Below are 23667 nucleotides of genomic sequence, written 5' to 3' on the forward strand. Positions count from 1 at the left end.
ATACTGAAATAAATGTCATGCAACAAATACACAACACTATAAGCATTCTATAATATACTTTATCTATGAAGTTTAACTTTTAAATTGAAATACAACTGACAAATAAAGATACGTATATTTAAAGCATACAATATGATGATATATGTATACGTTGTGAAGTGATTACCACAATCATGTGAATTGACACAACCCTCACTTCACATAGTTACCTTTTTTTTTTCCTGGTGAGAATGTTTAAGATCTACTCTCAGCAAAATTTGGATATGAAATACGGTGTTATTAACTGTATTACTCTGCTGTTCATTAGTTCTTCAGAATTTATTCATCTTAGAACTAAGAGTTTATAACCCTGTGAACTCTGTATAATCCTTGGTTAGAAACCCTGTAAGTTTATAACCCTTTAATTTTGGATGAAGCTACATAGATTGTGCTTCTAGTGCAGGAAAATTACTACTTATACATTTTACAGCTTTCTCAAAATGTTCTTTTTTATTGCTAAAGGATCTGTCTAGAAGCAAATGTGTTGAAATTATTATCATTTGTGCCAACATTGAGAACTTCGAAATATCTTTACTTGTGAAATACCTTGTTAATTTCATTCTCTACTTTTTGGTTATACAAGTACAGTGCAGTTATTCAAAACATGTTTCTTGGGTTGGTAATGACAGTTCTGTTAAACAGTGTGCTTGAAGTTTGAACCGAATATCACTATTTGCCAGATATTTATTCTCTCTCCATCAATGTGCTAAGTACTGTAGTAATGTATAGAAGAACAATATACTACATGATCTTTACTCTTCCAGCATTAATAATTAGTTTGGAAAATAAAATAAAAAATCAGTTGAAAGCACTAGAGATAATTTTAGATTGCATATTTTTGAAGCATAAACATCTTTCATTTTTAAGAATTCTAGTAGTTCAGAGGTTGGAAAGATCAATGGGGCTAGAAATTTTAGAAAACTTTAGGCTTCAAGGATGAAGCCATTAGACATTGTTGACTGGTTTCTCTAACTAAGCTGTAAGAGGAGCAATTACGTCATATGATTTTCTAAGGTCATTTTATTTTCTTAGAATCTCAAATTTTAAAGACAGCTCAAAAGATATATTGACCAAGACTCTTTGAGTCCCCCCCCACCCACAATCTAATTTTTCTTCTATCCAGCGATCTAAAAGCGTATGACTCTGGAGACTATGGAAATTAAGTTCTTCTCCTTCTCTAAATTTTGTTCATCTGTTCCTTGCATGGTGATATTTCAAGATTCATCATCAGTCCAAACTTTCTCCTTTGAATAGTGATGGTTAATATTCATTGAGTACTTATCTTACTACCTTACTAATGTTTGAGCTCATTAAACCCTCCCAACAACTCTGGTGAGTTTGTGGTTGTTATTATTCCTGTTGTGCAGGGGAGAGAATAGGGGCAGTGAGAGGTGAAGTAATTTGCTTAAAAGTAGAAGAATTTGGGTTTGAAACCATGTACCACATTCCTAACCCCTAAATTATATTGGCTGCAGTCTGGCATGGCTCCCATGTATCCCTTCTAAAGCCAGAGACCAAACTAAATGCAGACCTCGTGGCATATGTGATCCAACCTTGGCAAAGTGGAAGTCTTACCTTCTTTACTCCAAATATTGCAATCAGTATTATGTAGGATCTCATTATCTTATTCCATAATTATCTATGCCCTTAGCTTAATCTAATTTTCATTCCTATTACCTATGTCTTTGATAGTTTTTCATTATTTATTGGCTAATCTATTGCATGACACTCTGAAAAACATGTTTCATATATCCTAAACTCAGATGTTTCTCTTCAGTGTTCAAATGGACCTCTAAAATACATTATTTTTTCTTTCCAAGAGGTCAGTACAGCATGGAAATTAAGAGCTACACACTTAATTGCTGTATAACCTTGCCAGATAATCTGTCCTTTTCCCCCTTATCTGTTAGATGGGATTAATGACATTACCTACATCATAGGGTTGTCCCAGGTGTAAATAAATGAATGCAGCAAGGTAGGCAGAATATAGACATATGTAACAAATGTTTGTAGGAAAAAATATAAACTTGTATCAACACTAATAGCTGTGTAAGGAAGAAATGATGCCTCTAACTGAAGAATCAGGTTTTTTTTTAACAAAGATGTAGCACTTTTGAAAAGCCCAGATTTTCCTATCCATAAAAGAATTTGATGAACATAGAAAGAAAACTGCTTAGCAGATTAAAAGAATATTCCTTGAAAGGGCAACAATTTTTATAGCATTGTTAGGTCTCAAAAATTGAGTGGATTTTAACAATTAAGATTTATCTTGGAACTTGCAAGACAAGCTTCTCCAGAGGAATTTTTTCTTCTAATTTTTAATACATCTTTCTAGGCAGCTGCTATTTGTGTGCTATACTAAAGATATTTCAATTCAGAAGACATTTGGGGAAAAAAAGCCCAAAGTGTTTCATCTTTCCAGACATGAATATAACTGGGCATTTCTTTCTTCATTTTCATTTGAATAACTCATCGGGAGGAGATACACACTGCCATTTTCACTTACTGATAAAAGGGATATCGGAGGGAAAGCAATGATGAATGTCACAGAGCCTCTGCCAACAGCCTCGCCCTATTCCTTTGAAAGGCATGTGAAGGGAATGCCTGTAAATGAGATTTGGCACCCCAGCCTCTCAATCTTACCATATTCAACACTTCACTGGCTTTAGCTCAGGAGCGTTTGTGGGCAATAATTGTATTTTTTTTAATTTAGATGAGACAGGCATTATCATGTGACCATTGTGAAAAAAGAGAAGGGAAAGGTCCTCCTCAAATGTATGTACGGCAATGAGAACCAATTAATAGTGTAAACAATTTCTTGTGCCAGCTCTGCTGAACTTAGACCTTATTTTATGATATAAATGATACCTGGATTATTCTTTTAAACAGAGCTCTTTGCCATTTGGGTCTACATACTCACAAGAGCTCATTGTAGAACATGATTTATATTCAGCTTGAATCATTTTTTTCTAGGGGAGGTAAAAGGAATGGTTTTCTATGTGATGTTTCTAAGAACATTTATTCCTTCAACCAGAGGAACACAGTGAGCAGCCTTTGGCAACAATGGTATTAACGAACCCGAGGCACTATCAGCTTCACAGGAGTTTAGGCTCAAGAAGTGAACCAGGGTTAGACAACTATTTATGAAGTTAGGTTTACTGTAGTGGCTTATCATCCCTTTATTATGTCCTTAGGAGGAGGAAATTAAGGAGCTACTATGGGGGGTTGGAGGTATTTATGCAGTAAGCTTAAATGTTAAAAGGTGCTGATTTCCAAGTATCTTCTCCTTTAGAAGCCACTTGCCCTCTGGGTCTCTTCATCCACATTGCCGTGGCAGGAGGAGACGCTCCTGTGGTCCCACTGGGAAGAGACACCTGCTCTTCTTAGAACATCAAATGGGAACTTGGTGAAGTCCAGGGAAAGGAAAGCCCAGGGGTTGTATGTTAAACCAATTCTGTTCTAGCCCTGAAAGAGAAAACTTTATTTCCCTCTACTTGGTTTCCCTTGCCTTGCCTCTAAATTTGAAGTGGTTATGTAATTTGTTGTCCAACCGTAACTTCTGAAAGTGAAATGGGATGCTATTAATAATTAAGCAATGGCTATGGATAAACCAGGATATATGGTTACTGTACCTATTCCCAGGCGTAGGGGAAAGTTCTATGGATGCCACTGGACTGCTTTTCAGGTAGGTTTTGAGTCAGAATCACAAAAGGAGACCTTACTTTAAATAGGGCTCCATGGGCATTTGTGAGTTCAGAACGTTAAAATAATAGACATGGTAGATTCGCCTGGCTTTGTCCCAATTTTGAAGTTATAATAGGAATTTTTCTACCAAAAATTACTTTCTACCAAAAAATTTTCTACCAAAGTGATCATGGCTAAATCTTTCCATATTACCCATCACTCTTACAAATGACCTGTTCTGAATACTTTGTAGATGCTTAATTTCTGATGGGTCTGACATAATTATTGTAAATTTGATGCTAGTTATTTTTACCACAAATCCTACTTCCCCTTCAATAGAGTTGTCAACTTGGATTCATAATCTCTAGGAATCATTGAATGGGAGCAGGGGATCCATGAATTCCTGAAGGCAAACATAGACACACGTAACATACATATATATATATATATATATATGTATATATATATATATATATATAAAATGCATAATATACACACGTGCATTTATGGCTTTAGGCAATGTCTATATATTTTTTTCTCTAGATTGCAAGAGTGTATATGGCCCAAAAGAATTTAAAAATACTGAACTGAATGAAGCCTCTGAAAGCTACATTTTTACTAGAGAGCTATAATATTACATTTACATGTTTTATATCTATTGCTTAAGTTTTATCCAGTTAAAAATAATGGATTAAGGGAGGCGAATAAGAACCAGTGGGGCATTTTATGTCTCACCTGAAAGGAGAACTTACCTAGCACATATAGTTATGGGCCTGTCCATTTCATTATCATTTGAGAGGATAATAATGATACTATTCATAATAATTTCCAAGGTTTAGATAATAGTGATGTGACAAGTCTGTTTTTAGCACTATGCATACACACAGATAAAGAGACTTTTAAAAAAATATAGGACCCTCTGAGGTAAGTACTATTATTGTTCTCATTTTACAGATGCAAAAATGAGACACAAAAGGATACATTAAGTGACTGTCCAAAGCCACCTAGCTTTCCTGAAAGGACTGGGGATTGAATCAACAGTCTGAACCCTGAATCTATGCATTTAATTCCTACCCTCTTCTTGAATCATTGAATTATTTATTCATGGTTTGGAAGATACCCTTGCTTACAAATGAAATAGATTCACATCATGTGAAGATCTTGGATATCTTTCCAGTTTCTCTATTTAAGTTGGTGAGTGTGTTTGTGTATATGCTTGTGTGTTTTGAGTAAGGAATTCAATTTTCTTATAAGGTCCATGGATTCCAAAGTTTTTAAGATGAAATTTAGTCCCCCCAGAAAACAGAGTACAAAGAAAATACCTTCTTTTTGGTACTGCTTTATAAATATCTCTTAAAAATATACCACCTTTTTATGGCACTTAAAACTTTATAATAAATCTAATAATAAAATAATATGTGTGTGTACTTTAACCTCTGAAATTTTTCCATGCAACTTGAAAAATAAGAATGAAAAAAGCTAGACTCTAGACTAGAGCCAATAAAAATACACTGGAAGAGATAGTCTTATCAAGAGTCTTATTGCCACACGGTGTCCTTGTACCACTTCCTGTAGCCAACATTGTGTTTACATCAGTAAAAAGGAGAAAGTCAGTTTATAGCTGAAGTTGTAGGTGACTTATAGAAAATTCCCGTGTTCTCTCCTGCCTCCCCCCATTATGGACCTGCAAGTTCCTGTATGAGAAAGAAAATACAACCGAGAGACAAATCCTGGGTAAACTGCAGTATCTTTAAGGGTAGGAATGTCTCTTATCCATCTGGAGCAATGGGATTCCTTTCCCAAGTCATCACTCACTATTTGCTGGATTAAGTTCAATTGTATTCATTGGCTTTTCACTAGGAATGTGTTGTCCTTCAGGCCCTTCCAGTTTTCTTTAATTATCAAAGCATTGACGCCAACGATAAACAAATGATCTGTGCATTTGTTTAAATATACCTGGGATTCCCATCTTGGGACTGCCAATTACGGTTAATGTTCCCTAGGTCCTAAGTTGTTATGGTAGCTAGAACATCAATTCCAGGGTCAGATGAGTTAGCTTTTAAGTCTTGACTATTTGGGCTGCATTGTAGACTGGCACATTTTTGTGGGGGATTTTTTTGGCTGGAAATTCTTTGGATCACAGGAAGAAAAATTTTCATCTTTCTGTTTGTTTTCTTTCACTCCTTTTATTTTTTTAATTTCTTATTTCAATAGATAGGGTGGATGAAATTCCTGAGGAGTTAAGTTTTTCTTAGGTGGAAACCAAATCCCCTTCATACCGTGTTTACATATTTTCATATGTTAATAAATACAATGTTCTATACAACTGTGACTTTTAAGACATGTATTTTTTGCCACTTCTCAATTCCCATTCACGGGTTGGTTTTCCTTTTTATGTAAAAAATGATTTCTTCATATAATAATTCTGGACAAAGTTCTTAATGATTTATTTACCTTTGCTGTTCTTTTATCCTGAAAGCCAGGATAAAAGTGGGGATGGGAATCGAGGTAGTATTTTCTCTCATGTATTATTTTCTCCTGTAAGGATACCACGTGTAGAGATAGATAGATGGATACCAAGCATTTTCATGTACATCAATTCCTTTATGTTATAAGCTACATTTATTAATGAATTTTTAATCTACCAAACTGTGAGCTGACCTCTTTCCCACTTTGTGGATATAAATAGTGAGTTTCAGACCAAATACTTTTTCACATAATTTTAACCTCAGTTTTTCTCCTGGGGCCTAAATTATAATAACAAGTGGTTCTGGCTAGAGGTACAGGGTGAGAAAGTTCAGGCAGAAGGAAAAGAAACAAGAGTACATTTATTTTAAGACTGTTTCAGTAGATCAGTGTTTTTCTGAAATGTAAAGTAATTCTTTTATCCCCCACTGCCCTTCTAGTAAAGCCTGAAAACAGAGGAAATACTAAGAGACAGTATGAAATACTAAGAAATATGGATGCTTATGTATTTTTATCTTCTTGAGAGGTACAAGTCCTTTCCCTTATATACCTGTGAAGTAGAGCAAGACAGGTATTATCTCACTTTTTCAGCCGAGTAAACAGTAAAATGGTGTCTTTTAACTTCACACACTTAGGGAAGGTTTGCGTCTTGATCCAATGTCTTTAGAGTCCAGTATTTAGTTTTGCCACCTGCATGGTGTCTGTGGCAGGATACTTAATTTGCGGGGCCCACTGTAGAATGAAAATGCGGGGGTCCCTTGATCAAACATTATTAAGCATTTCAAGGTGGTGACCACAGAGCATTGAAGCAATCACAGTGCCTTTCTAAGCGCATGGTCCTGTGGGGCTGCACATGTCACCCACCCATGATGCTGGTCCTGTTGTGTTGCCCAGTTTTGTACCTTGGGCAGTACCACCAGCAAGAGGTAGATGCAGTGCGTGCTTCAGCCAAGCTGCAGGATGCCAGTACCCTCAGGTATCGGTATTAAGAGCCGAGGGAAGAAAGGGGCAGAGGTAAAATCCTGGCCAGACCAGACAACGTGGGGATGAGAGTATAGCTTTGGTTGGATGGGTACCCAGATACTTAGGGTTTCCCTGAGGCACCCTGGATCTGTAGCTTGAGAAAGCACTAAAGATGTGGCTAACAGGTAGGCTTGACCCTCTTGATAACATCCCTGTTTAAGTTAGAACTGTCTCAGAGTCAGGGCAGCGCTGAGATCTCAAGTTGGACTTCGCAGTACTCATGGGGAAAGAGGGATTATGAAAGTTGCAGACTGACTTAATGGTATTTCCTGCACAAGGAAATGGACACACATGGTTTATTTTGCTAAATGCCATCTGCTAAAATTTAAGCATCTTTTTTGAAGTTGGAATATGAATTTGAACTTCTGTGTCTGTGAAAACCAGATAACTCCTCAATCATGTGTTTCAACAACAACCATAACAAAAAGTTGCTTGTACACTTCCAGTCCTTCACTCACTCATTCAATAAATATTTATTGAACACTGGCTATACATTGCAGGCACTGTTCTAAGCACCCAAAAAAACAGGAGAGGCAGTAGACAAACCCTGGACCTTAAGTGTGTATATTCTAGTGGATTTTACCGAGGCTAGTGAATGCCGGTGGGTTTTAAAACATTGGATTTGGGTGTATTTTCTTAAGCTCTCTGTCTTTGTACTTGAAGCAAACTAAAAAGAACTGCCAGAAACAAATTGTTATATTTCTTCTGAAAAGAAATGAAACATTCTGTGTGTCATAGAATAATAGGAAAAAAAGTAGTTTTCTCATGGGACAAGGATTTCTTTCTCTCCATTTTGAATAGGATTAATATCACCACAAACATAAAGATCACATAAATAATGTTGCATTTGTTAGAAATTTTTAGCATGCATTTGCAGCAGGGGTGATTCTTTGATTCTCTTTTTTGGCAGGCATGGTATTTTGTAATATTTAACTTCTGCCATAAATTTTTTGTGCGTGCTTGTGCTTTCTGTGTTATAACCTAGTAAGATGTATTCTGTGTGTGTTATTTTCCATGACTTTGCCATAGCCAGGCAGTTAAAAAATGATGTGACTATAATGCCTCTAGGAGATAAAAAGGAAAATGAGGAACACACCTATTTTTTGAAATATGGTTGAGTGTGTGTTGAACACACATCTTGAAATCCTTACGAGTGCAAAAGCAGTAGTATCCACAACCATGTATTTTGATCCACCACAAAATCCTTGATTTCTCATAGAAGAAAAACAGTAGATACTCCAAAGAGACCTCAAATCTCTTCTTTGGAACATAATACAATACAACTATAAAACATTGGTAATAAGCATTCCAATTCCCAGACAGTCTGTGTGCCTTCTTCTGCTGCCCCCTACTATATTCTGGTCTTAAATTGACAAAACTCTCTGTTTACCATTACTAACCTCTTTTTCCCTTCCTGGTTTTTGCTTTCAAATTATTTATCATTTAATTATGAGAGATACAGCCATGCATCCAAGAATGTTCTGTTTATTTTAGCTTTCAGATGCACTTGCTGTTTTCAAACAAATTATGTGGCTGTTACTTGCCTTTAAAATCAATCCACTACAAGTGCATTGAAGAAGCTATGCAAGAAACTTGCTGAGGGTCTGACAGGGTTTGGCAGTGAGAATGGACATGTGGGGGATGTACAAATGCATAAGACATAAATTCTTCCACTGATTTGGGGGAAAAAATCACGAGCCTTTGTTTGTCCTGCTCCCTCATACTAGAATGCCATTCTCCTAGTCTTTATTGGAATCTCCACGTTGCTTCCTCCATGAAGCCCTTCCCAGAATTTCATAAAGCTCACCATCTCTATATACTCTCAAGAGGTCATTGTACATCCATGTACTTCCTCTTTCTGCTTTCATGTGCGATAATAGCCATTATAGTTGTGCTGTGGCTATTCAATTTGAATGAATTAAAAATATATAATATGAAAAATTGCACTAGCCACATTTCACTTGCGGAATAGCCACACGTAGGTCGTGGTTTTTATGTTGGATCACACAGGTTTAGACCCTTTCTACCATCGCAGAAAATTCTGTTGGAGAGCAGTGTACTAAATTGTAAGCTTTTTGAAGGCAGTGGCCTTATTTAAATTAATACAGTTCAGAACTTAATAGAATAATAAATGCGAAATAGGCATATCTTGGGGGTGATACGATGCAAGAAGGAAGATCAGGATTGGTCGGTGCACAGAACTACATGTTACTTAAAGCTCTGACGTACTTGGAAAGATTGCATTTGTCAATCTTCTCAAAACCATGTATATCATGTCTGCTGAAATAAATATAGGTAGCAGAGATTCAAGTAATTGTAAACACATGAAAACCATAAATAATATACAGCTAAATTTTAACTAATGTGGTCACAGTGAAGTACATGGGTTAAAGAGATGATATCTGGTGTTTATCTATCAATTCAAGGAGCCAAAATATCTAGTCTACCTTCCTATTCAAAATTCTTCAAAATGAAATTATTTTAATGGTCTTGAAACATAATTTTTTAAAAACTTTATATTCTGGGAATGCATATTCTAAGAATTCTGAGAAATTCTATGCTAGTAAAGAAATTAACACTTGTATTTTTTACTGGTGAAATAAAAAAGTAAGTTACTTTTACAATGAAAAAGAAAGTTACTGCATTTAATTGAACTGGAAAAATAACAAAATCATTGGTTTGGTAGAAATATACTATCTCCTTTTCCAGTTCTATAACCAAATAGACTCATACATTTTTGTTCAATGCCTACATTGGTCTTTAATGTCAAGATAATGTCCCTACGCAGAAGGGGGATTCTGCAGGGTGAGTGGACCTGGTACAGGGGAGAGGAGTATGGCCTTTGGCCTCTGACTTAGCCACTGACTGACAGGGAGGTCTTGGGTAGATTACTTAACAGCTCTGACTGTTTTCAGTCATTTTATGATGGGACCACTGATTGTTACCACAAATTTGTCAGGAAGTTTCTGGAAATTGGCATAGAAACATCAAGCACTTGTCTGGCATGCCTAATACCTGTCTTTCCAATACTGAATTCAAAATCTGCCTTTGTCCTTCCGTGGGAACCCACTAGTATCTACACCACCAAATTCAGCTCAATAACCTGAGATTCTGTACTTGATTTTTTTTTTTTGATGAGTGATACTTTTTCTTGTTCTTGTCTGTCCATACATCTTATATCCTTTCTTTCTTATCCATGTTTCTTTAATGGCAACAATTACAAACTGAGACAAAGAAAAGAACATTTTAATGGGATTTTAAAGACAGAGGTAGCCTATGCCATTTAGCTTGAGAGTAGTTTAAAATAACATAAAGCTGTCAAAATTAAAAGGCACTTTAGAATATTATGTGCCACTTTATATACCAAGAATGGCAACACTGTTCATTTGACTGAGCTGGCTGGAAGATTTGTCCTGCGTAAGTAACAACTTACCATTCAAAGGAACATTAGCACATGGGGTGGGGTCCACCTACACACTGTTACGACTTTGGAGAAGGAATAAATCACAATCCTTTGTCTGAAAAGCCCCCCTGCCAACAGAACACACACGCACACATTTTGAACCTCTTTCTTTGATGCCTTCTCCTTTAACCAGCTGATTTGCTTTGCATGATACAGGTTTTTGGTGTGAGGGAGATGTGGTTTCTGAATCAAATGCCTTGACTACTACTTAGTTAATCTCTTTCCTAAACAAAGCTTTAAGTTTCTCATCTTTGTAAAGGAGATAAACACCCTTATCTTGTGTGATTATTTTGTTTTCATGTTTGAGAAATAGATGTTTAAACAATTCCTGACATGCTTTCTCAATAAATATCTCCTTTCTTACCTTTTTCTTAGGTATTTTGTGAGGACCCAGTGAATTAACCTGCTATATAGTGAGAGATAAGAATATAGAATTTGAGTCAGAACTGGTTTCAAATCTTGGCTGTGCCACTTATCGGCTGTGTGATACTGAGTGTTATGTAATGAATTAAAATGATTTCTTAATTTGTAAAATGGGAATAGTAATTCCTATTTCATGCAGTTGTGGTGAGGATAATGTAATATGTGTATCACTTGCTCTGTATTAGACCTGGTGTCTACCAGGCATTATTAAAACGCTGTTCCAATTAACAGGGGTCTGGCTTATGTTCAGCTTCTACGAAGATTTCTTCTAAACTAGATTTTAAGTTTCTGGAGAGTGAAGGGCCACATTTTACTCCTTTTCTGAACTCTGTCAAACCTCCTAAAGTAGTGCCAAGTGCGTTAAGTCAACATTTGTTAGGATTATAGCCAGTAGAATAAATACCTGAGATTCTTTGGACTACCTACCTGTCAGCCACCACTCTGAGATGATCAACAGGAGCAACTTGTAATGGAAGCTGAATCAAATTAATGGGGTTTCCAAGTATAATGCTACAACAGTTGTATTATATGAGTAGAGCTTTATGAAGGATTATGTAGTTGGCTCACATTTCTATAATATACACTAATTTATTCTGTACCTAGGCTGTAATCTATACTGCATTACTTTAAAAAATGTGTGTGGCCTACCATGGGTGTTATGCAATACAGCCCACTGTTCAGATGCTCTTGACAGGTGCTATATGCTTTCTAATGACTTCATGATGATTAATTATAAAGAAAAAATCAAAATAAAAAAAAGAGAGAAGGAATTGAATGTAGAAGGGGAAAAAGGAAAACCATCATGTTGAATAGATGGCAAATTCCACCACATACTGCCTTGGCCAGGCTTTTCCAGACTTACACATATTATATTTATTTAGTATCATTATTCATGTTACATTTTGTCATTTTAAAATAGTATCTTTATAAAATCATTATAGAATCATACAGCTGGGATGTACTTAAATATATACCTCTTTAATGTACTAAAATTAAGTATTTGGGAGCATACAGGGTAATTTAAAAACACACTCTTAGACAACCAGGAAAAATAATTTTAGAAACCAAAATTTTATTATTTTTAAAGTTAAAACACACTGAAAATTTTTTCAAATGCTTTTCCAAATCTTACTTTTTTCTTCAAGATTTGCTTATTTAGCCGTGATTGTTGTGATATTCTTTACAATCTTATCATTTGGTGCATTATCCCCATGAGGTAGATCTTACTTAACTTGTCATTGATAAATAATACACGACACAGAAATTTTGATGGTTTATTTTAGAATGTCATGAAATATGAAAGAATTAGAATGGGCTATTAGGGTTTTAGGCACTCCGTCCAGAGTAATTATTTTGAGTTCTTTATTTATTTATTTGAGTAATTTGAGTAAATATTTGAGTAATTTTTGAGTAAATATTGAGTAAATATTTGAGTAAATATTGAGTAAATATTGAATATTTGAGTAAATATTTATTTGAGTAATTATTTATGTGGTCTTGTTAATGGAGAAATTGGAAAGTAAATAGGTGTAAGCTCTAATTGCCTGTATATTAATTATTTTTATACCATGGGAGGTGCAAGCTTCTAGTTCCTATTGTTATGTTTGTATATTTCTCTGTAAATCAGAAAGGCCAATTTTATCCATTCTTAGACAAATCAAATGTGATCCCTATTCTTTTTAGTTTGTGTTTGAAGATAGAGCAAAACTAATCATCATTATAGTGTTTATTGAAGTGAAAACTTGCATATGTTTGTGTGAATGGCTAATAGACTCTAAAGGCTATAAAATTCAAGAATATTTGGAAAGATGGTTATGTGTCTCCTCTACAGTGTATTTGTGACATTTGTTTGGGAGGTTAAAAATTCTGATTTGGTCTCATAGTAAAGAATTTATTAAAAATTTTAAGATTTCTCAATTGCTCCTAAGTAAGATATATGAGGGACACTCTTCAGATAAATGCTGTGTAACGTTAACAAGAAAAAAAGGTTATCTTCTTATATTGGGCCCCTGAATTTCAATCTCTTTTTCATCTTTTTTTTTCTTAATTTAATTTTAGGGGGCTGCTGAAGTATCAGACTAATTTAGATACCCATCCTCCTGGCTGCATCCATCTTAATGGAACCAACCGCAAGAATATTTACTTACCAGGGTATCTCCCAGAACATTTTCATGCATCTTTTCCCGGAGGACTTTCAAGACCAGAGGAGCTTACCCAGAACACATTTGTGCAGATCTGTATGGAAGAGCCAAGGTTTCAAGCTAATTTTCCACAGGTCAGATTAAATCTTTGTCCTTGATGGTCTCTGCAAAGTCCATGTTCCCATAACTACTGATCAGCATTGCATTTAAACATGTTTTTGCAGGTATAGAAAACAATTATTCTTGTAGAATAGAACATTTCAGGATGTTTGAACAGCAAGTTAGTGCTTTTTACTCCAGTATAGCCTACTGATAGTTCAAGGAGAAAGACCTATGATATTACAGAAATAGAAAATTGCTGCTTAACTGGCTGTATAGTATTTGCATATCCATGGAAAAAAATAGGTTGAATAATAAAAACAAAGGTGAAAGACCTAATCCTAATCCTAATTTTGATTATAGTATATATAATATTATCATACAATATTATATATACTATAAATAATACATTATGAAATCAATTTATTTAATGCTTAATATGGATGCTAGGCACTGTGCTAAAATGCCCTGTAAGTATAATTCTTTCCGTACTCACAATAGGTCTTTGAAGCAGTTACTGTCATCCTGAGTTTCTGATGAGGAAAATGTGGCTTAAATACATAAAATACCTTAAGCAAACTCTACAGACTAACGTGTGGCAGAAGTAGTGTAAAACCAGGTCTTAGACCAAAATGCTTACTCTTGGAAAACATCTTTCTTAAAAAACTCAGTGAGTAGTTTGATAAGGGCCCTAAAGGTTCCACCTGGCTCTGGCAGCAGCCCTCAGGGGAATCACACCCTTTGCCTACATCGAGCGAAAGTAGGGGAAAATGATATCAAATGTCTTTTTTAAAAAAAGAAGGGTCAAAAGGTAGAATCTGTCGATGACTTCGGATTGAGTGTGCCAGTCTTGTGGTCATTATTCCTAATAATAATGCTCTGGAGTTCTGTTAGACTTGACAGTTTTCAGAACATTCCTGGGCTCCCTACAAATGCTGTGTGTTAGGCAGAGCAGGTATTGTGATTTTTACTGATGTGCAACCTGATGCTCGAACAGTCAGAGACTGTCTCAAAGTTGCAAGCCTCTGCACTGCGCAGCTTGTTCTGTGATGACTTTGCACAGTATGGGGCTTACTCCATACAGCAACAGGCATGATCTGTCTGTATGGAAGGAGAAAGGTCTGGAATAACTGTGTAAATAAAGCTTTAAAAAGTGACCATTAAAATAAGTCTGGGTTGGCAGCCTCCAAGTGATGAAAAAGAAATAGCATGCTATTGCAGGAGGGTTGGCCACAAAGGCTTCTGCCCTTCTGAGAGTATGCTGTTGTCCTTAGGCGCACATGCAAAACTGCCATGCTTTTCATTTTCTAAATACTATCTTCTGTACACATTATATTTATTATGTAAACATAAGCAAAAGTAAAAGTGGTATGCTATAAACATGCTTACTATAACCCATATTTCAAAAATACACATGTATATATTTTATATCATGTATACATTATGTATATGTACACTCTCTGTATATATTATATGTATTAAAATGTGTAGGATTTTCTCTTTCTAACAAATATTGGACTTGCACATTTTCTTTTAAAACCATCTTCTGATTTATTAGAACTTTTAACTTCCCTTTCTTTTATCTTTGTATGAAGATATTGTGTAAATGCACTACCTATTATGTGCACAGAAAAATACATGAAACAATGTAATGCTTACCTGTTAATGGTGGCTGTATCTAGAGCAATGGTTTGAGGCTAGGGTCTTGACATTACTTTCACTTTTAATTTTACACTTTAGTCGTGTCTGAATAACTTGCAGTGAGCATGTCACTTTTGATTCATTTTGTTTTATGTTTTATATTTTAAAATGAAGATTAAATATTACTACTGTAATGTACCACAGTAAAATCAGCAATTGGGCAGGATATAAAGATTCCTACAATTCAAGTATTTCTTAAAGTGTGTTTCAAAAATTCTCTATTAGACTTGGCTTTGGATATCTGGACCTTTGTGCCTGTATTGTGCCGAAAGACTTTACAGGTGTATCCGGAGCAACAAGCCAGTCACCATCATCTCGGTCATAAGTCATCCCTCAGATGTCATGGAAATCCAAATGGTCAAAGACAATTTTAAAGCAAGACCTGGCCAGGTGAGTCAGTATTTAGTAACTTTTAAAATACTCTTTATCCTTATATAATTTTTGAAAATTAGCAGAAGTACCATCATTGGAATACTTGAACTTCTTTCTTGGTCACTTAAAAATTATGTTTGTTGCTTTTTAGTATATTATTCTACATTGTCCCAGTGTGTCTGCATTAGAAAATCATCCGTTTACCCTCACAATGGTAAGAAATTTAATTTTTGATTAAAAAAACTGTTATAATGAAAAACATCTTTTTCTTTTTTATATGTGTACTCCACCTCATTCTAAAAATCTTTTAAGGCTGTCACAATACCCTAAATGTTTAAGTAAGGCCTTTTTTCCTACAAGAAATATCATTATCTGTTCAGAAACTTTGTAACTGTTACGTATTATTTTCTGACTCTTTATAATTCAGGAAGTAATATGTTTAAAACGTAGTAAAGCTTGTTGATTCAAAATGCAGAAAATTTCCTAGGTGTTTGCAAATTTACTTTTTTCAAGTGGGTACCAAAATATAATATGTGCATTGATTTCTTTAGAGAGATAGGATTTTAGGGAAAAGAGGGTACTATGAGTTGAGGTGGAAGCATAAAAGAAAAAATCCAGGCAGCATTTAGAAAAGAAAAAGTCCAGTGTAATTGGTGTCCAGGATGTATATGAGGAACAGAAAGGAAAACAAAATTGGAAAATTAAAATAGAATAAAAAATGGTGGTGTGGCAGGGGAGGGTGGAGATCTGACTTAATTAATGGCATCACCAAATATTTTTAGTCTACAGCACATTATTTAACATTATTTAACTTTTTTTTCTTTATGGAAATAGCATGAGCCTATTATAAAAAAGTAAATAGTTCGAAGTATAGAAGGTAAGATAGGAACTTTTCTTTATTTCCCCTACTTCCTAATCTTTTTCTTCAGAGTTTGACATCTATTTGTCCAGAAATTTTCCTACATATTTGGCATATATAGGGCTATTTGACATTTGTTTGCTCGATCATTTGTTTTATAAGTTGCTCTTTTCACTCAACAGTATGTCTTGGACTATGTTCCATGTTACTGTATGTGTATATATGTCTCATTCCTTTTAATGACTGCATAATATTCACAGTAGGAAAGTACTGTAATTTCCTTAATATCCTCCATTGACGATGGAGATTAAGATTTTATTGAGTTTCTAAGAGAGGTAACTGAGAAGAAGAACCACATATCTAAATAGATGCCTAAGATATGCAAATGAAATTGAACAAAATATGGTAGGGAATGACGAAAAATAAGTGGTGTCAAAGTGCTGAAATGTAGGGACGGAGTTGTCCTGGGAATGGGAACCACTTTCCAGGTTTGATGTATTCATAAAGTTGATAATTTGGAAACCTTGGTCAAGTCACTTCCTTTTTTTTGTGCCTTTGTTTTCCCAAGGTAATATTGTGATAAAAACAATGCCTATTCATAGATGTGTTATGAGTTTAAATGAACTACTACAAGTAAAGCATGTAGAACAAAGGTTGGAATGTGAAAAGTGTCAGGTACATGTAAATATATGTCAGCAATGGTTACAATTTTTGTTATCTTTGTGAGCTTGCCACTTGAAATATGCATTTTTTAAATGTGATGGCAGAAAAAAATCTATATTTAAGGGATAAAAGGCAGAAACCAGCTTCAGTTGCTCCAAACTTTGCATTCTGTTTTTGTTTGTGAATGATTAAGGAAAGGTATTTTGGCATTTAGTGAAGTGACTAACAGCACTTCATCTCATCAAGAAAGATGGCAAGTGGGCTACCTTAGGGAGGAAAGTACGTTATACTTGTTTCTCCAGTAGAAGGATGAGTGTTGTCCAGACACCCTGTCACCTGGCACTGGGTAGGTGATGATCAGAGTGAAAGGGGAGCTGTGTTCTCATGAGGAATAGTGAAAACTTGATGGTCTTCATGGGATATAAACCCGGGATCTCAGTCTTTGGACCCAGCTGTCATCGGGAGCTAAGTACCCATGTCATGCCCTTTGTTCCTCTAGGATATGCACACCCTACAAGGTGTTTTAATAAGACTGCCCTTGTTCTGTGAGAACAGCAGGATGCTTGGCAGGTATATCTGATTAACAGACCTTTGTGTGCAACATTTCTGCTGAATCACGAAGCCATGATTGAAGCCACTACAGTCAGAAGCACTGAGCTTAGTTCTCCGAGTTGTCAGACATGTTTCCATTTCTCTGAACCCATACATTCCACAAACATAAAGTTGGTAACGTGAAGAGAAGGGGAAGAATGGAAAAGGGAGAAAATACACAAGTACAATGTTCTTCATTTAAATGGTTTAAGAAGTTTGCCTGATCTTGAGGTCGTACAGAATTTACTTCAGAAATTAACCTTCCTTTGTGTTTCATACTTTATTTTTTTTCCAGCTTTACAGAGGTATAATTGAAAAATAAAGCTGTATGTATTTAAGGTGTATAACATGAGACTTTATTTCAAAAATCATTTTATCACCACAGCATGAAACAGAGAATATACATTAAGAAAGGAACGTAGTTGCTGAATGTCAAATACAAAGAAGACACAGGTTTGTTTGTTTTTTACATAAGTGTTTTCCAACATACACAAAAGTAGGGAAAATAGTATAGTTGACCCTTGAACAATGCCGGGCTTAGGGTCACTGGTGCTTCTACACAGCTAAAAGTCCAAGTACAACTTTGGCTCTCTGGAAATTTACCAATAGATAACTGTTGACAGGAAGCCTTAGTAATAACAGAAACAGTTGATCAACAAGTATTTTGTGTCATATATATTATATACTGTATTCTTACACCAAAGTAAGCTAGAGTAAATGTTTTTTAAAATTGTCACAAATCACAATAACTTCTCTGGTATATTTATTGATTTTGGGTGGGACCATGCAATTCAAATGCGTATTGTTCAAGGGTCAACTGGATAATGAAGCCCTATATACTCATCACACAGAGAGAAAATCCAAGAACTGTTCACTTATAGTACATACAGAGTAGAGACTTCTAGATCTAATCTTTTTCAGTTGTCCCAGGACCCTTTCCCAGGGAAAAAGGAGAAATGCAGACAAGAGTGGTGTGTAGGACCTAATGGCTTTAAGGCCTCATGTCGCCTGACCTACTTTCCAGAAGATGTCTGGCTGTAGCTGTGGTAGCCTTGGAGATAGCTTGAGGCACAGATGGGAGGAAGGGAAAGGGGAGCAGGGAGTGCAGGGAACAGACAGAAGAAAAGGAACTGGGAGTAGGAGAGAAAGAGTTGAGAAAAGGGAAACAGATTATAGTCATGTAAATGAGAGTGAGTATTCGCACAAAAGGCAAGCAAGTTAGAAGTCAGTCCCAGCTCTGTCACTTGCTAGTTCTGTGCTGGGGTCTATCTTTGGGCCTCTCTGTAAACCCGAGTTCCATCATCTGCAGAATAGCCCTAGCAGTGCCATCTGGAAGGGATATTGTCAATGTCAGCTTAGTGAAATAATGTGTGTCAAACCTCTGGCACGTGATTGGTGGCCAGTGTTCAGTAACTATACTTTTATTACTCTTGAAAACAACTTCAAGATATTTGCCTTTAATTTGGATTATTGTCTTCCCTTCTGCAGTTAGGTTTTTTGAGAAGCAGGTACGGGACATTGAACATGTGGTTTTTCAACCTGAAAATGAGAAGCTGTGGGGATCTCACAGTAGTCTCAGTCATTTGAAAATCTGTCATGTAGATGGAAGATTAGATATTTTTCCTTTGGGATCCGATGGTGCAGAAGTAAGATTAATAGGTAAAAAGTTCTAGAAAAACAAGTTTTGATTCAATATAATACCAATATTTCTAACAATGAGACCAGTACAGAAACTTAGGAAACTATCACACAGGAATGTCTGGGTATTTGTACTAGTTCAGGACTTTCCAACCTTGGCATCATTCACATATTGGGTCAAATAATCCCGTGGTGTGGCATGCTGTCCTGTGCATTACAGGGTGTTTAGCAGCACTGCTAACCTCTGCCCACTAGATCCAATAGACCCCTGACTTATGACAAGAACAGCGTCTCCAGGCATTGCCAGGAGGGGCAGAATCACTAACAGTTGAGAACCACTGTGCTAGATCTGTAGTTGCCCAACATAGGCTAAAGTGCTCAAAGGCCCCAGAATGTTCTCCTAGGAGCCACTAAAAAAAGGGAGGATTAAGGAAGTAGTAGAGAAAATGAGAGGTCAGAGCTCCTAGCTTGTGTTCTGGGAACTCTAGTTTCACTTCAGTGAGAACAGCTCAAGAAAAACTGGTCTGCAGATGAGTACTCTGCATAAGTACTCAGACGAGCATTTTTCACCTAAAAATATTTTTTGTTTACTTAACTAGTATCCTTTCTGGAATTGCATAAGGATGATTGTGGCTACTATGAGTTTTTGAATGCTGTCATGCATTGTAGACCTTTCAAAGAGACTTTGATTAATTTCCAAACTCATGGTTTTCCACATTTGCTGCCGTGAACTCCTGAATAAGTGTTTGGAATCAAAAGTAAAGATAGGAGAGCAGTGTAAAGGGAAAAACAAGTTAATCAAGAGTTAAAATGATATAAGAATATTCTCAGGTACTTGACATTTTGTCATGTGAAGGAAAGATTGTTACTTTTTTTTCCTATGGAGTCCTAAGGGGTGAGAACAGAAACCATAGCACATTATCCTTAGAGGGCAAATGTTGGTTCAGGGATGACTTTGGGAAGCAGGCTGTGTTTGGCTGGGTGGGGGAGGCACTGCAGAGCATGTCGTCACCTCAGTGAAGCTCTGTTAGGTGCACAGCGCTCCTGACTCCCCTTAGGAGCAGCCTGCTGCAGCGAGGCCCCCCACCCGGAGCCCTGACCCCAGAGGGGCCCCAAGAGTCCTCAGCACAAAGGCTCTGTGTCCAGTACTGTCATTTCAGAAGATTCGACTTCAGGGGTGTGTCAGATGGAGGCAAAGAGATTGCATGACTGAAGTTTTATAGTCATCATAGTTTTTCTTCTTTGTTACTTTTCTCAATTAAGAAAAATTTTGCCCTATTTCTCCTGCTTCTCCATGCTACTACTGCTCCAGTTCTCTTAAAGGGATATGGTCCTCTGAAAATTCTCTGAGAATAAAAAATAGGAAAGAAAAGACATTTTTTGTGTGACCTAAAATAGCTTGGAAAATCCTGCTTGATATACATCACTTTTAGAAAGTCACAGTTCCTGTTGACATATTAATAATTTTGAGAAGTTCTTTAATAAACAATTCCATTAAATTGTATTCACCCATTTGCTTAACATTTTCTTTTTTCCTGACTTTTGGGTCATTGCATAAACTAGTCCCTTCACCCTGGGAACCAGTCTCTGCCTCTTCCACTTACTCCTACTCCAAGCATTTTCTCTGCTTGGGCAACTCTGCACATCTTTGACTTATCATCTTAATGTCACTTCCTCTGAGACTCCCTCACTAACTTTCCATAGTAGGTTAAATTTCTTGACCTTTTTTTCTTATTAGCACCTGTGTACTCTCTTCAGCACCAGCATCATTAGATTATTTGTTTAATGTCTGTCCTCTTCCTAGAATCAAAGCCCCAGGAGCTCGTTCAGAGATGCAATGCATTCCCAGCACAGTGTCCGGTGCACAGAGTGACCCAATATGTATCTGTTGAAACAATGAAAAACTCCTTATATAAAATTAGCGTTTGGATCCCAGCCTGGGAAATACTTTATAGATTCTCCTTTCCCCCCTTCTTTCTCTAGCACACTCTCACTTGGAAGGTGAAGCTGGGAGAAAGAAACTGTTAGAGGCACCAAGGAGAAAAGGGAAATGCAGATGGCTGAAGCGGCTCTCAGTCAAAGAGTAGGCTTGCCAGTTGGGTGCTGAGTCTAATCTTAAAGGTTATGGTGGCGATTTCTCTTTCATTGAGATGAGGAAGGGGAACTGTACGTATGGCAGAGGTGGTTGGGGAAGAACCACCAAAGACCAGGGGAAAGAATTTATGGATAACAGCTAGTCAGACACAGCAGGTCATTCTCCACCTCCTATTATCCCGCATTCTCAGGGCTAACAACATAAGATGACTTGTTCCTAGTTTCTGTCTGCTTATCTGACAAATGCTATCACTATTTCTTAGGTTTGCCTAGTAACCTATAAATTGAAAAGAGGTTTGATTTTGCAAGCTTAGGTTTTGTATTCAAATTCATCCATATTTTAAACATCATTTTTTGCATTTACATGTCATAGATATTTTAAATTGTAACAATAGTTGGCATCCAAAAGAAGTTTTAGGACAAAGGAAATTCTTTCCGTCAGGCCATCTGTGTACCCTGTACTATGTGTAGGCTCAGGAAATGGTTTGTAGCCTTCTCACATTTGGGGAAGATGGCTGGCTGGCTCACTCCTACTCCCCCAAGGGCAGTTTCTATTTTCATAAGAGGGAAAAGAGACAAATCTTTCTGCTACCTAGGAATGAATTTGACAAGAGAAAATATTTCTACGCTAAATTTTGCATTATGCTATTATGCTAATTCATTGTCTTTTCCTGCCATTTCTTTCTTTGTGTCCAATTACTTCTGTCTGGCACTTACATGTAAAATGCATGCTTCTCAAACATTTTCACTGCTTATTTCCCATAAAGTTCCCTTTGAAATAAAGCAAAACAGCAATTTCCCATATGCTGATTCCCACTAAAAAGTAACACATGTTTTTACACACCCCATCTTTATCAAGGATAATCATCCCTACGAAATGCCCAAGAAGTTCTTCCTTAAACTTTGAAAATTTCATTATTTAATAATTACTATATTTCTGTGAGACATGCATAGTTTACTCTATATGACGCCGAAATAATGTGGCTCAGAGAGATTAAGTAACCTGTCCAAAGTCACTCAGCTAGTTAGTGGTACAGATGAGATGCAGACATGTCTGACTGAAGGATATGTTTTGAGCTATTCTGCACTTTCTCCTGCCTCATCATCCCATAGATGATCAGGGCACCCCCATTTCTGAAACTCCTGTTGCATTTGGATATCCTTCTTGTTGGAGTCAAACAACAAAAAAATAATTACCACTTAGGAGAGATGTTTACTGATACTATAAAATGTATTTTCAAGGGAAATAATGCAGTTGAAATTCTGGATGTCCATACGACTCTGCTCTTCTAATACTGTTGAGAGTTGAAAGTCATATTCCCCTGCTAGGTATAATCTCATACTTATTTTCACGTACTGTGCCAATGCAAGGGGAAAAAATCAAATCAATAAAATATATAACAATTACAATTTCAGTAGTTTGAATTTCATCTCATTTTTAAAAACAGAGATTAAGCATTTAAAACTGACAATTCAAAAAATGAGTACAGAACATAAGGCAGAGAATCACCATAGTATTTTTCACAATTTCAGTCAATGTAAAGCTAAGTTTTGAGGGATGGCTTAAATAAGAATCCAAAGGTTGGAATTCTAATCACTTAAAGTGTTTCAATATTTCTTATACTTGACATTGACTCTCCTACATAAGGAAGACATGCTAATCTGGTGGGCTTTCTCAGGGAGTTGTGATTATTTTCTGTGAGTGCTGCTTAGGGCAGAACCATCAGGCACATGTTTGCTGACAGGACTGATGGAGATCAGAGGGCTTTATGCAGTGGTACACCAGGGATTTTGGAATCCTACAGCCTGGAGTGGAAGTCTCGATCCTCCACTTGGTACTATGTGACCTTGGGCGAGACAAGTGACACACTTACCTTGGGTTTACTTCTTTATTAAATGTGGATGATAATAGTAACTTCTCTATATTACTCTAAATACTAATTAGAAAAGTATAATCAAGTGCTAACCATGATGCTTGGCATATAGTAAGTTCTAAGTAAATTGGAAGTTGTTACGGTTGTTTCAAAGAATGACTGGAGAACCAAGACAGGGTTAAACTGATTTTTTTCTTTTCCTCATCATGAGCATAACTAGGCTCTGGCCACAGACTGGTTTAAAAACACTCACCTGGGGGGACCACTGATTTGCTTCTTCTGGTTTACTGGCCTCAGGAGAAATGTTTTAGGTTGGGTTTCCTGGGAAACAGTCTTGGAGGCAGGGAGATTTGCAAGCAGCCTGTGCAGAGCAACACCTGGTAAGGAGTAAGGCACTAAAACGCAAGTCAGACGTTGAACTGTGATCAGAGCTCACAGAGGCCCCAGAAGTTCTGACGGGAGCTCTAAAGGTAAAATGAAAATTCAGAATTGTCCTATACTAAGGCTGTCTTGCCAATGGGTTTCAGCCCCGGGCAA

General features: G+C 36.4%; 1 protein-coding gene across 8 annotated transcripts in view; it reads left to right on the forward strand.

Annotated features, from left to right (window-relative positions):
- NOX4 (NADPH oxidase 4) overlaps positions 1–23667 on the forward strand; it is a 146478-nt gene that overhangs the window by 43273 nt on the left and 79538 nt on the right. For 7 of the 8 annotated variants that reach the window (XM_017649759.3, XM_073215906.1, XM_017649755.3 and 4 more), the window contains 3 exons: positions 13157–13373; positions 15265–15429; positions 15563–15625. In XM_017649759.3, the coding sequence (XP_017505248.3) occupies positions 13157–13373; positions 15265–15429; positions 15563–15625 (445 nt within the window). The remainder of the gene's footprint in view (positions 1–13156; positions 13374–15264; positions 15430–15562; positions 15626–23667) is intronic. The other variant, XM_017649753.3, reaches the window with a different exon arrangement.

The sequence above is a fragment of the Manis javanica genome, chromosome 11, assembly GCF_040802235.1.
Source record: "Manis javanica isolate MJ-LG chromosome 11, MJ_LKY, whole genome shotgun sequence".
Taxonomy (NCBI): domain Eukaryota; kingdom Metazoa; phylum Chordata; class Mammalia; order Pholidota; family Manidae; genus Manis; species Manis javanica.